The sequence below is a fragment of the Ovis aries genome, chromosome 14 (assembly GCF_016772045.2).
Source record: "Ovis aries strain OAR_USU_Benz2616 breed Rambouillet chromosome 14, ARS-UI_Ramb_v3.0, whole genome shotgun sequence".
NCBI lineage: Eukaryota > Metazoa > Chordata > Mammalia > Artiodactyla > Bovidae > Ovis > Ovis aries.
The window spans coordinates 23101161-23112903 of record NC_056067.1 but is presented as its reverse complement, the minus strand read 5'-3'; the positions used below and the strand labels follow the sequence as shown (position 1 = coordinate 23112903).

General features: G+C 54.8%; 1 protein-coding gene across 2 annotated transcripts; it reads right to left on the bottom strand.

Moving 5' to 3' along the window:
- Positions 1-5358: 5358 nt before the first annotated feature.
- IRX6 (iroquois homeobox 6) lies at positions 5359-11324 on the bottom strand. 2 transcript variants are annotated; one of them, XM_027977547.3, is made up of 6 exons: positions 10686-11324; positions 9449-9706; positions 8661-8770; positions 8154-8461; positions 6781-7392; positions 5359-5818 (listed from the first exon to the last, which is right to left on the bottom strand). In XM_027977547.3, the coding sequence occupies exons 1-6, from the start codon at positions 10728-10730 to the stop codon at positions 5811-5813; spliced, it is 1341 nt and encodes a 446-aa protein (XP_027833348.1). In that variant the 5' UTR covers positions 10731-11324; the 3' UTR covers positions 5359-5810. The 2 variants fall into 2 exon arrangements, with proteins under 2 accessions (XP_027833348.1, XP_027833349.1); XM_027977548.3 differs by having other exon boundaries at positions 5359-5815.
- Positions 11325-11743: the final 419 nt, after the last annotated feature.

Here is an 11743-nt window from a genome sequence, read left to right as displayed (position 1 = left end):
TGACTGAAGTGACTTAGCACACACAGCTTGGATATTGGTATGAAAACTCAAAACAAAACAAAACACTTTCCTGGCTGATTTTATGCACCCCCAGGGTTGAGAACAAATACTCTAGACTCATCATCATTATCATTGTTGGCATTGTTGTGCTAAGGTAGGTTGTCTAAGACTCTGAATAAAGCCAAGTTGGAATTTGGAGACAGTCCCAGGGAATGAGGGAAGACCTCAGTCTCTGATGATCTCATAAATAATAATCACCCTTCACATTAATACAGATTAACTCGCCAAACACTTGAATGTGTACCAGCCTTGATGTGAGCTGATCATGGCATTAAATAATGCTGAATCTCAGCCTGACCCAAATGAGTCCCTCTTCAACTTTCTTTGAATCCTCTGATTCACAAAGAAGAAACCTCTGTGTGGTGCTAGCATGTCTTTAACATCTCTCCAACTCTTGGCAAAAATCAGGTCATTGATTTGCACTGACCAAAATTTAAGTAACACTGACCTACATCTTTGTCTCCACGGCAGCTAGAGAAATTGTGAAAGAGCCATACAGTTCAATGTGATTTCAACCTACCAGGAGGAAGCTGAATCTCAGAGGCTTTTGGTGACTTGCCCAAGGACTCAGGTCACTGCCTCTCCACCCTCTCCAGTTTCAGTTTCAGTTCAGTCACTCAGTTGTGTCTGACTCTTTGTGACCCATGGACTGCAACATGCCAGGCCTCCCTGTCCATCACCAGCTCCCGGTCAGTGATGCCATCCAACCATCTCATCCTCTGTCATCCCCTTCTCCTCCTGCCTTCAATCTTTCCCAGCATCAGGGTCTTTTCAAACGAGTCAGCTCTTTGCATCAGGTGGCCAAAGTATTGGAGGTTCAACTTCAACATCAGTCCTTCCAATGAATGTTCAGGACTGATTTCTTTTAGGATGGACTGGTTGGATCTGCTTGCAGTCTAAGGAACTCTCAAGAGTCTTTTCCAACACCACAATTCAAAACCACACTCTCCAACTCAGTATTTAATGAAAATCATGCCAGCGGAGGGGGTCTTCCACCATATAATTGGGAGACAGCCGTTGGGCTCCATTCTTACTTTGATCTCAGAGTAAGGGCCAAGCAGATCCCCCTGAGAGGGCAAAGGAAAGAGAAGGCATACTGGGTAGGACAAAGAACATGGAATTGTGGAGAAGAGTAAGACTCATTGGTTCAAGAGATTGATTTCAGGAGGGATGTGGAGAAAAAAAATGGTTCAAAAAAGAAAGAACCTTCTATTGCAGCCAAGGCTCAAAGAGGAGACAGTGAGAGACTCACCTCCTCCATCACTTCTTTTGTTTGCTTAAGATACAATCTTCCCTTCGTAGTGTTGATTTTTCTTAAATATGTAAGGATTCTGGACAGCAGGCAGAACTCTCTTACATGAAGAGGTGCTGGGAGCTCCGAAGATGCTTCCAACGCTGAAACTCTAGTTAGTCGTCAGGCCACTGGGGGAGGCAAGTTCATCTCCCAGGTCACCTCCTCCTCCTCAACTAATCTTTGAGCTTCAGGATGGGGGGTGGGGAGCTGAACCAGATGAGGCGATTGCATGTGAATCCAGATTAAATCCTGGAGGGAATATTTGCACCTGTTACTGGGATGTGATTTACTCTTGGCCAACAATAGGCATTTTAAAGCCTCAGGCTGAACTTAGGGTCTGGCCACTTGAGGGTTAGCCACTACTACTCAGGTCAGAGGCCCCTCAGGCTACCTAGGGTGCTTGTCACATAAGCAAATCTTTCAGCCCCCCTCTCAGCGGGGTCCTTTAGTCATGGTCTGATTGCAATGGTGGAGATCCACAGGCTATATTTTAGCAAACACTGACCAGGGTTGTGGTGTCTCAGACAGTCTTGATCCAGGGAAAGGTGGGCAGTGGGAGATGGGGGGATGCTCTTGGCCAGGATATGGGGGCAGGTCCAGGAAGCACTGAAAGTCCTTTTCCATTGGACATTCCTGAGAAGGAAGCAGGGCAACCTGGAGCTCCAGAGGCAACAGATAACCCTCATAGACAGTCTCAGAGACAAGGCTCTTATTCATAATGGAAAAAAAGAATTTTAAAACAAGAAAATGCACTGACTGTAGAACTTAGTGGTTAAGGGGCTTCCCTGGTGGTTCAGATGATAAGGAATCTGCCTGCAACACGGGAGACTTGGGCTCCATCCTTGGGTCGGGAAGATCCCCTGAAGAAGGGTATGACTATCCACTCCAGTATTCTCGCCTGGAGAATTCCATGGACAGAGGAGCCTGGTGGGCTATAGTCCATGGAGTTACAAAGAGTCAGACACCACCAAGCAACTAATTTTCACCTTTTGCTTAAGAATCAGCCCTTCTAAGGGTCTGGCTTCTTTACTTGCTAACTGGATAACTGACATCAAGGTATTTTACTTCCCTGAGCTTCATTTTTCTTCATTGAGTAGATGGGACATACTAGAAAATACAAAGGTTCCTGGGACTCTTGCAACATATAAATGAGTCAGTGCATTTAAAGGACATGGCACTGAGTCTGGCACATGAAAAGCGCTTTATAAGCTCTTATCATCATTACCAGGGTCATAGGATGTTGCAGCCAAAAGTGATCACAGAGGTCATCTAGTAGGTTCCATGCCAATGTCATGACTACTGGCCGGAAAGGAATCAATAAAGGAAGAAGGCACTTAAGTGCTATGGTTCCCTCGGCTCAGCCTCCCTCTAACCAGTCCTCTGGTGGTTGCTCCCCAACCAAAGGATGAAGCACATTTGTCATTAAGGGAGTTTGGAGAGACCTTTCTATCGTCTCTCCAAGCCTGAGAACGTCACCTTGCTGCCTTGACCGTCGCTCACTTTGCAGAGCTCACAGGCCAGCTGTCTGCAGGCCCCAGCAGGCTCAGCCAAGGACAGCCGGGTTGCATCCCCCCTCCCCTTGCTCAGGCATTTAATCAAAACAGTATTCAAAATATGATTCTGGGAGATTATATTGGGAGATTTGCAGGAGGCTCTCTGAGTGGGGGCAGAGAGAGTGGGAACAGATTGCTGCTGGGGGCCGGAGGCTGGGATCGCAGGCTCAGACTCGCCATTCTCAGGCTTTTGGCTGTACTCTTGGAGCCGACCATCAGCTCTGCAGAGAACACTGAGCACAAGCATGGAGAACTAGATTATCTCCACACTTGACTGCTGGGGAAACTAAAAGAGGGAAAGGGCTTGTCCACGGCCACATATCGAGGGAGTAATGGGCTTCCCAGGTGGCTCAGTGGTAAAGAATCTGCCACTAATTCAGGAGACACAGGAGAGGTGGGTTCAACTCCTGGGTTGGGAAGATCTCTTGGAGGAGGGCACGGCAAGCCACTCCAGTATTCTTGCCTGGAAAAATCCCATGGACAGAGGAGCCTGGCAGGTTGTAGTCCATAGGATTGCAAAGAGTAGGACACAACTGAGCATGCAATGCAACGGGATTGAGGTGGCCAAGCCATTTCCTGGGATTGAAGGCTACTCCTTATGGCCCCTCTCATACTCCAGCCCTTCTCACACTCCAGATCTTTGGGACAAGCGGGGGCTATAGGCTCCTGCTCTGGGTTGTGGGAGGTAGGGAGAGGCTGGATCCTGTAGATGAGGTCCTGGATGGTACCTGGACCTTATTTTCCGAGGTTCAGGGTCCTATAAAAGCTCCATGACTGGAGGCAGGGTGCAGGTAAACCCTCTGCCCACTACCATCCTCCCTATACTCTGCATCCTAGTCCCAGTTCAGTAACATGACCTTGATTTAGGTGAGTCTCCTCTCTGGCGTTCACTTTCCCATCTGGAAATCTGACTCCATGTGATGCTACTGCCCCTCTCCCCTCCACAGAATGGCTAGCTGGTGCCCCACTTCCAACTGGAGGCCCTGGGAACTAGCTTCCGCAGCCTGGTGGTGGGGTGGGGCTGGGATGGGTTTACCTGGCCCCCTAGGAGGGGGTGGGGTCGAAAGTGTCTTGAAAGAAACCTCTGGCTAATGCTCTTTATTACAAGCGTTAATCCCGCAAAGCCGACTGGAAATAATGTTTATCTTTTCGCAGTTTAATTTCCCGGACCCTAAGCCCCCGGACAGTGAGGGCGACAGGAGGGTCCCTGGAGAGGCTGGGGGTAGGAGCAGCTGTCACCCAGGAGCAAAAAGAAGGCAGGGAGGGGGGTTCCCAGAGGAAGAGGAAGAGGAGTCAGAGCGAAAAGGGGGCCTTGGAAGTTGAGTGGAGAGTTAGATTTATGGTCACCACGGGTTCTCTATGACTCTGAGTCAGGCCCTGCCCTGTCATTTGGCCTCAGTTTCCTCATCTGAGGAAGGGGTTTGTGCTTTTGTAATTCATTATCTCTGACTAGTCTATAGACAAGGCAGAGAGGGGCGCGGACAGGTGGCCTGTTCCCCTTGATTTTTTAAACACCCACGTTTCCTCTACGCAGCCTCCAAGGTTCTTAAAATCTCCCAAGGTTGCAGATCCTTCCTGTCCCAGACTTCAGTGACCAGTCTGCTGGCACCGCGCTGGTCTGAAAGGCTGTCACCCAGCCAAGGCTGGAGGGGCTGGAGCCCTGCGGTGGAGACACGGCCCCTAGGCGCACACCCCTGCAGCCCTCCCTCCTGCCTCTCCGTCCCCATCGGCTCCCCGGACCTCCCCCTAGGGTACCGTCCCGGGTTCCCCTCTCTCTTTCCTCGCGCGCAGCGGCGGCGAAGGCACTCGCGGGCTAAAGCAGAAGCCACTGGGCCGGGGACACGAACTCAGGGCTCTCACCTCCGCCCCTCCGCACTCCCCAGCTCTAGTCTGGACGCTGCTCACTCCCGGGACAAAGGCGCTTTCCCCGCTCGTCGGCTCCCATTGGTTGGCCCGTACCGGAAGTGTTTGCTGACACTTGATTAAACGGGAAGGATGCCCCCTTCTCGTCTCTAACCGACCTGGCAAGCTGTCCTACGTGGCTGTTGGGTCAGAGGGGTGGAGCGGGCCCAGACACTGCCGAGCGGACTTCCATCGCCCCTCCTTCCAAGAAACTTAAAACCCAAGAACAAACTCGGAAACCAATCCAGCTTCTACCCGAATATCCTGACAGCTCCCCTCTCCCCTTTCCTGCCCCAACCCCAAGTTTCGCACTCGTTCCCCACCTCCAACTCCTCTGAATCGGCCTGGAGTCCCACTGGCTCTCCCACTCGGTTGGGTCTGCAAAGTTTGGTGGGCCTTGGCCATTACCTTGTCACTTTCTCTCCCAGCTACAAAAGGGACTGAAATCTGCAGCCCGCGCTGCCCTGTCTCCAGAACCCCTGACCGCATTTCCTCCTCCCCACCACCCCGACCTCACTGAGTTCCCCAGTTGCAAACAGGCCACACAGCTTGGGTTCGGTGGATTATTTTTAAGGACACAAGAGTGAGAAAGGGGAGGAGACACGAGTGATCCTTAGGAGCCAGGTCAGCATTGAAGTTACAAAGTGAGGGTGATGGGGTGAGTGAACAGGAGAGGGAGTGGCTTGAGACCTGAATCCAGAGGGGAGAGGCAGACTAGAGTGCTGAGCTGGGTGCCCTGGGCATACTCGCCCAGCCTTCCCATTTGACCTTCCCCAAGATGCCCTTCCACCTCCTCTGGGGATCTGAAAAGACGGACCTCTGCCAGCCACTCCCCTCCTCTGCGTGCCAGGAGGGCCATTCGGAGTATTTCTGTGTGTCTGCCTCTTAGGCGAAGTGAGAGCCCCAGACCCTGGTGAGGTTTCTTAGCTTCTCAGTGTGGAGGTGAGTTCCAAAAAGTAGGGCTTATTTCCAGGATGCTTCTGCTAATCGCAGCCATTGCGCTAACCTGCTGAGAGAGGAAAGGTTGATTAAAACCCGAAGGCCACTCAGGGGCTATTGCTAGGAAATCCGAGATCGGTGGTGTCTCATCCCAAGGGAATCCAAAGTCCAGAGGCAATTTGCTTGCCAGAGGTAACATTTGGCCCTGTTAGGTGGAAATTCAAGTAACAGTGTAACCCAATTTTCTAAGCTACTAGTTAATCCTGCGAGAAATGACTTCAAAGAGCAGAATCTGATGGTAATTGCTGGAGGCTTCCAAATGCTTTGGGAATGTCCCTTTGTGGGGTGAAATTCCCTTCCAACCCAACACAGCCAGTGAACCAGTGAACCAGCCAGGTGCAGGAGACAGCTGATTGGCAGTCCTTCCCAGCTTGGTAAGAGGGCCCTATCCAGAGAGCACTCACCTGAACTACATCCCTAGGGATTTCAGTAGGCTGCACGGAGAGCTTCTGGCCTTAAGCACTGGCCTTGAACCGACTGTAGGTATCTGGTCTTTCCCCTGAGATTTCTGGGAAAGTCCTTGTGCCTGCCTAGCCCTAGCAAACTCTTGGTACAAGACCATAAGGGGAGCCAGCTGGCCTCCTCCAAAGGGCAGGCAGGGGACAAGAGTGCCTGGGCTGGAGGGTCATGACGGTGCCCCATCTGGCACATCTGGAGAGATCTAAACATTGGAGAGATCTAAGCTGTCCCCCTCAATGACTTTCTAAGTGTTTCCTAGGTAAGTTACAGTCTCGTTCTAGCATAATCTAGTATTTGGTTTTAAGAAGATTCAGGAGCTAGAACTTTGATCTCTAAACTGTTTCAAGGAATGCGGTGAGACACTCTTGAGCTAGGCTACGTCTGAACGTGGGCAGAGAGCCTGTGAAGCGGCTGGGTACCCCGGAGTTGGGGTACGGGGAGTGGGGTGAGGGAAGGTGGGGAGGGGAGAGGTCTTTTGGTCAGACACGCCCAGCGCCGTTGGGGGCCCACTACCTTCTGCTCCGGATGGGTACTGGCACCGCACCACTTGCTCCCTCCGCCGCGGGCACGGCGCACAGTTCAGCGGCAGACCCTGTAGGGCAAACGTGGGGTTTCCAAAGGCTTTGGCTACTTGGGGAGACTCTTGGCACGCGGAGTCTCTGGGGACCGCGGGTCGCGCGCCCGGGCCTGGAGGCTGTCCGGGAATCAGATGGTGCTCAGGACTTCGTGGCTGGGGCAGGTTTGGAGGTGCCCCTTCGACGACGCTGGCGGCCGCCGTGTGCGCCAGAGACCAGATGCGCGGTGGTTTCTCGCTGCAGGGGTAGTGCATGGTCAACGTGGGGCCTCCTGGCTCGGCCCGGAGGAAGTCGGCTTCTCCCGATCTGGGCGGCTCAGTGAAGGAGAAGCGGGGTGCCGCCAGACTGCACTCCCTGCGCTCCGGTCGGCCCTCTCCAGCGGCGGCACATTGCGCTGCCGGCAGCGGCTGAGTGTCTTTATGGAGCTCAGCCAGTCTGTCCGTAGCTGTGGCCACTGCCTCCTCTTCATCCGCCTCCTCTTCCTCTTCTTCCTCCAGGTCTTCCAGGTCACTCAGCCGGAGCCCCCGGGCCTCCTGGCCAGCAGTAACGTCTGAGGGAAATCAAGAACGAGTGAGAAAAGCCCCAGGCCCCAAGGGAAATCCTCGGGAGTGCCCATCCCGGAGAAGCTTTTAGCAAGATGTGCCCTGCACTCAGGGCAGACTCGATGGCCACACCGCCGACACTTGCCCCAGAGCTGCGGGCCTGCGGCCGGGGAAGAATTCCCGCCCTCAGTTAGACGTGCTCTCACCCTTCAGAAGAGCCCTCCCCTTTGATAGACCCTTTCCCTAAGACCTGGATCCGTTTCTCAGCCTTAAAAAAGCAGAGGGCAGTTTTTATCCAGTGTCAACACTCAGCGGCGGCTGGTGTGTATTATTTAATTCAGAAAATATTTACTATGTGCCAGACATCATTGAGGCTTTTAAGTATTAGGAATTTAGAGAATACAGCAGTGGAGGCTTTCTCTGGTGGAGCTGACATCCCTAAGGGGGTAAGTATGCCACAGGAAATAAAGTAGGCACATGTGGTAGAGAATAACTTGGGAAGCTAGCTGGTGTGGGGGCGCAGGGAAGGCTTTTTGGAGGTGGTGTTTTCAAGTCTAGAAGAAGGCAGTTCTCAGTTCTGTAGGGAATTCCAGGCAAAGGGAACTGATTGCACAGGCGAAGGCCCTGAGGCATACAGGGGCTGCAGGTGTCAAAGGAAGCCAGGGGAAGCCTTCCACAGAAGCTATGCCATGAGGTGGTTGTGAAAATCCAATCAAACTGTTTGATGATTGGAAAACCCAGGTAAGTTGGGGCAGGGAACATAGGGTACCTTTGGTGTCACCATTTAGGCAGCCCAGCAATTCCTCTGTTCCACCCTCCTCCTTCCTTTCTTCCCCGCCTTTGTTCTTAGGCGCCCAGGTCATCTTGTTCTCCTTCTTGAGGCGCCGGCGCGCGTTGGCGAACCAGGTGGACACCTGAGTGAGGGTCATCTTGGTGATGATGGCCAGCATGATCTTCTCGCCCTTGGTGGGGTAGGGGTTCTTGCGGTGCTCATTGAGCCAGGCCTTGAGCGTGCTAGTGGTCTCCCGGGTGGCGTTCTTTCTGCGCCCAGCACCACTCAACTCCACCGCTCCATACCTGCGGGGAGAACCTGGTTCACAGTTCTGGGGCTGGGAACCTGGGGCTGCAGGCAGGAGACAATTTCTGTGCCTGAAGGAAGTGAGGTTCTGCTCACCATCCTAGCCCACAGCCACCCCATGCTCTGTGGATTGGTCCTACCTTGGCAGGGGAGGAGGAGAGGACTTGTGATGCCAGCCACCAACGCCCCATGCCTTACCGATCATACTGGTACTGCCCCAGTGTTGGCTCATAGGGGTAATAGGCTCCTGGTTGTGCCAGGCTGGATGTAAAGTTCCCCGCAGCCTCCTTAAATTCATACTGTGGATTCTGGAGGGGGAGGAGGGAAGAAATAAGGACTACATTTGGGGAGGAGGGGTGAGGAGTTGCTAAGGGTGTGAACTCTGGAGGCAAGTCTGGTTAGAACTGCAGCACCACCACTGGCATTGACTGTGTGATCCTGGGCACAGCGGTTTAGCCCCTCTGTGCCTCAGTTTCCTCTTGGTAAATGGGATGACAATCATGCCTAAAGGTTACTGAAGAAACATGCTTGGCAGAATTCCTGGTGCAGCATAAGCAATATTCGCTGTCATTTACCTGTTACTACTTGTGCCTCCCAACAGCTGGGGCACTTTCTTACTCCCTTTCCGGAGCCATTCTCTGCCTTGTTCTATCTCTGTGACTTCGGGTAAGGTTATTCAAGCCACTGTGAACCTTAGTTTCCTCACCTGTACACTGAGCCTAGAGATGACTTGCCTGCTTCCCCCAATAATCGAGGTACAGATGTTTTCTAAACAGGATGGACTTCAACAAACTGTAACATGTAAAGATGTTTTATTTATTTTTTTACTTTACATAGAATCGTAACCATTTCCTTTCCTCCAACTGGTGGTGTACGTCCCAGATTTTCCTAGATGGAAATATCACACGGGATTTCGCCCCTGCCGCTCCTGCCCCCAGGCGGGTGGGTTCTGTCGCGCGGACCCAGGCTCCACCCCGGGTACTCACCAGCGCCCCGTACAGCGCCGGCGGCTCGGGGCTGTAGGGCAGGTAGCCTGGGTAGCTCTGGGCAGCTGCAGCGGCTGAGTAGGGAGCTCCATAGATGCCCAAGGCCGCGCCCAGCTCCGGCCTCGCACTGCCCAGCAGCCGACTGTCGTAGGGTGCGCAGCAGAGCGCGGCCGCCGGGGTGGAGCCCGAGGCCACATCTGGGACCGAGCGCGGGGCGGATTCGCAGCAAGTGGCGCTGGAACTTGCAGACACCAGAAACTACGGGGGCGAGAGAGGGGGCACCGGAGGTCAGAGACCGGCGCCTCGGGCTGGCGGGAGCCAGGGGCGGAACTGCCAGATCAGTCCTTCCTTCAATATGAACTTAATTCCCCCGTGTGCTGAGCGTTCTCCTGAGGACTGTGACGGAAATGAACCATAGACGCCATTTATCCAAACCGCCTTTATAGACCCTCCTAAAGCTTTGCTAAAGCTCCAGAGTTCCAGGGGCTCCGGGTCATGGGAAGGTTCTGAAACCGGAATTACAAAAGCCAGACTCGGCCAGTTCCCTGGTGAACCCTCCCTCCTCGCAGCCACAGGATCCTACCAAGGCCGAACTTGAAGTTTGCCTTAGAGACCACGTCTCACTCTTCTCACTTTATAGATGGGGAAGGAGGACTACGGAGAATAGGAGGCTTATCCGAGATCACACAGCAGGGCAGAGGCCAAGCTGGGGCTAGTCCTTGGGCTCTCTGCTGAGAAACTGAACAGGGGTGGGCGTCTCCAGAATTTCCCCAGGAGACCCTGTCACTGCACAGTGCCCACCCAGATCTGGAAAATCGAAGGAACCGGAAGCCGAGAGCTTGGACCTACCAGTGGAAGGGAGAGGAAAAGAACAGAGGATCACAAACGAACGAGCCCAGAAAAAGAGTGAGCGAGTCTGAGACCCTCCCGGCCACCTCGGATATCTGTACAGCGAGGAGGCCTGTCTGGAAGGTTCCCGAGATCCCACCCACCTCGCGGAGCGCGAGGTCAGAGTGCCCAAGTTTCGGGTCACACGATTCTTCAACTTGCCTGGGGGAGCGGCGCATTCTCTGCCAGTGATGGGGCATGTCAGAGGGGTCTGCGGTACACTACCCAGGTTCCCGCTCTCTCTGGCTTCCCTGGGAACTCGTGTGAGAGGAGGGCTTTGCGGGCAGGTTCCGGCACTGGGCACTCCCTCCTTCCAGTCTCCCCCATCCCCCATGGGGGCGGCTCTTACCTGGGAAGCACTGCCGTAAGGATGTCCAAAGTGCGGGAAGGACATTGTGACTGTCCGTGACCCCGCCGCCCTCTTCTCTTGCGGGTTGCCGCCTCAGCCCCGCGGTTCTGCGCCTCCAGCCGTTCGCGGCCTCGGTTCCTTACACGGTCGCCGGTGCCCAGTGCTGGGTCCTCCGCCGGCGTGGCGTGGCTGGAGGCAGAGCCGAAGGCAGCCCGGCTGCCGAGCCCTGCGCTCCAGAAGGCTCCCCTCCGGCCCGCGCGGTCCGGAAGACAGAAGGGCCCATGGATGGGCAGGGGAAGGGAGAGGATGTGGGTTCGCAAAAGCGCGCGGCGGCGAGGCCAGGTGAGGCGCGGTGCGGGGCTGTGCGGCTCCCGAGGTGCCCCAGTCCAAGGTGGCCAGAGGCTCAGTGTGACGTCACGGTAATCCCGGGCCGCCAGGCGGGCCCCCGGGCCCTGGGGCCCCGGGCCACCAAGCCTGCCAAGCGCAGCCAGCCCGTGCGCGCGCGCGCACTCTTAACCACACTCACACTTGTTCCGGGAGGTTTGTGCAGCTGGTGAGGAACGTCAAAGACCCTGACCCTCTCTGCTTGGCGCAGGATCCTACCCCTCTTCGCCTTAAGCTCCCGCGCGCGCGCACATACAATCTCACCAAATTACCCGGGAGAAGTAGGAGAAACGCCTCCCACCGCGCCGCGCAGGCCCCGGGCGCAGCGTGCCTACCTCCTCCCCTGCGGCCCGGAGGAGGAGAGAAGCACCGGGCGGCGAGGGAGGAGAGAATACAAAAGAAGAGACAGGAGAAACTACAGGAGGAAAGTGGGGGAGAAAGGCTAGAGGGAGAAGGAGGAGGGGAGAGGAGAGAGATGAGGAATCTAAGTGAACAGAGGCGCGCGGGGGAGGGGAAGAAACAGGGGTGGGCGAAGGCTGGGCGGAGGTGGAACGCTGGCAGGTGGAGGAGCGCAGAGGCTCGGGGGACAAGCCTCCAGCCCGGCCCCCAGCCCCCACCTCCGCTGCAGGAAAGTTTGTTCGCGCCGCTGGCCCCCAGCTCGTTGGGGGCAGCGT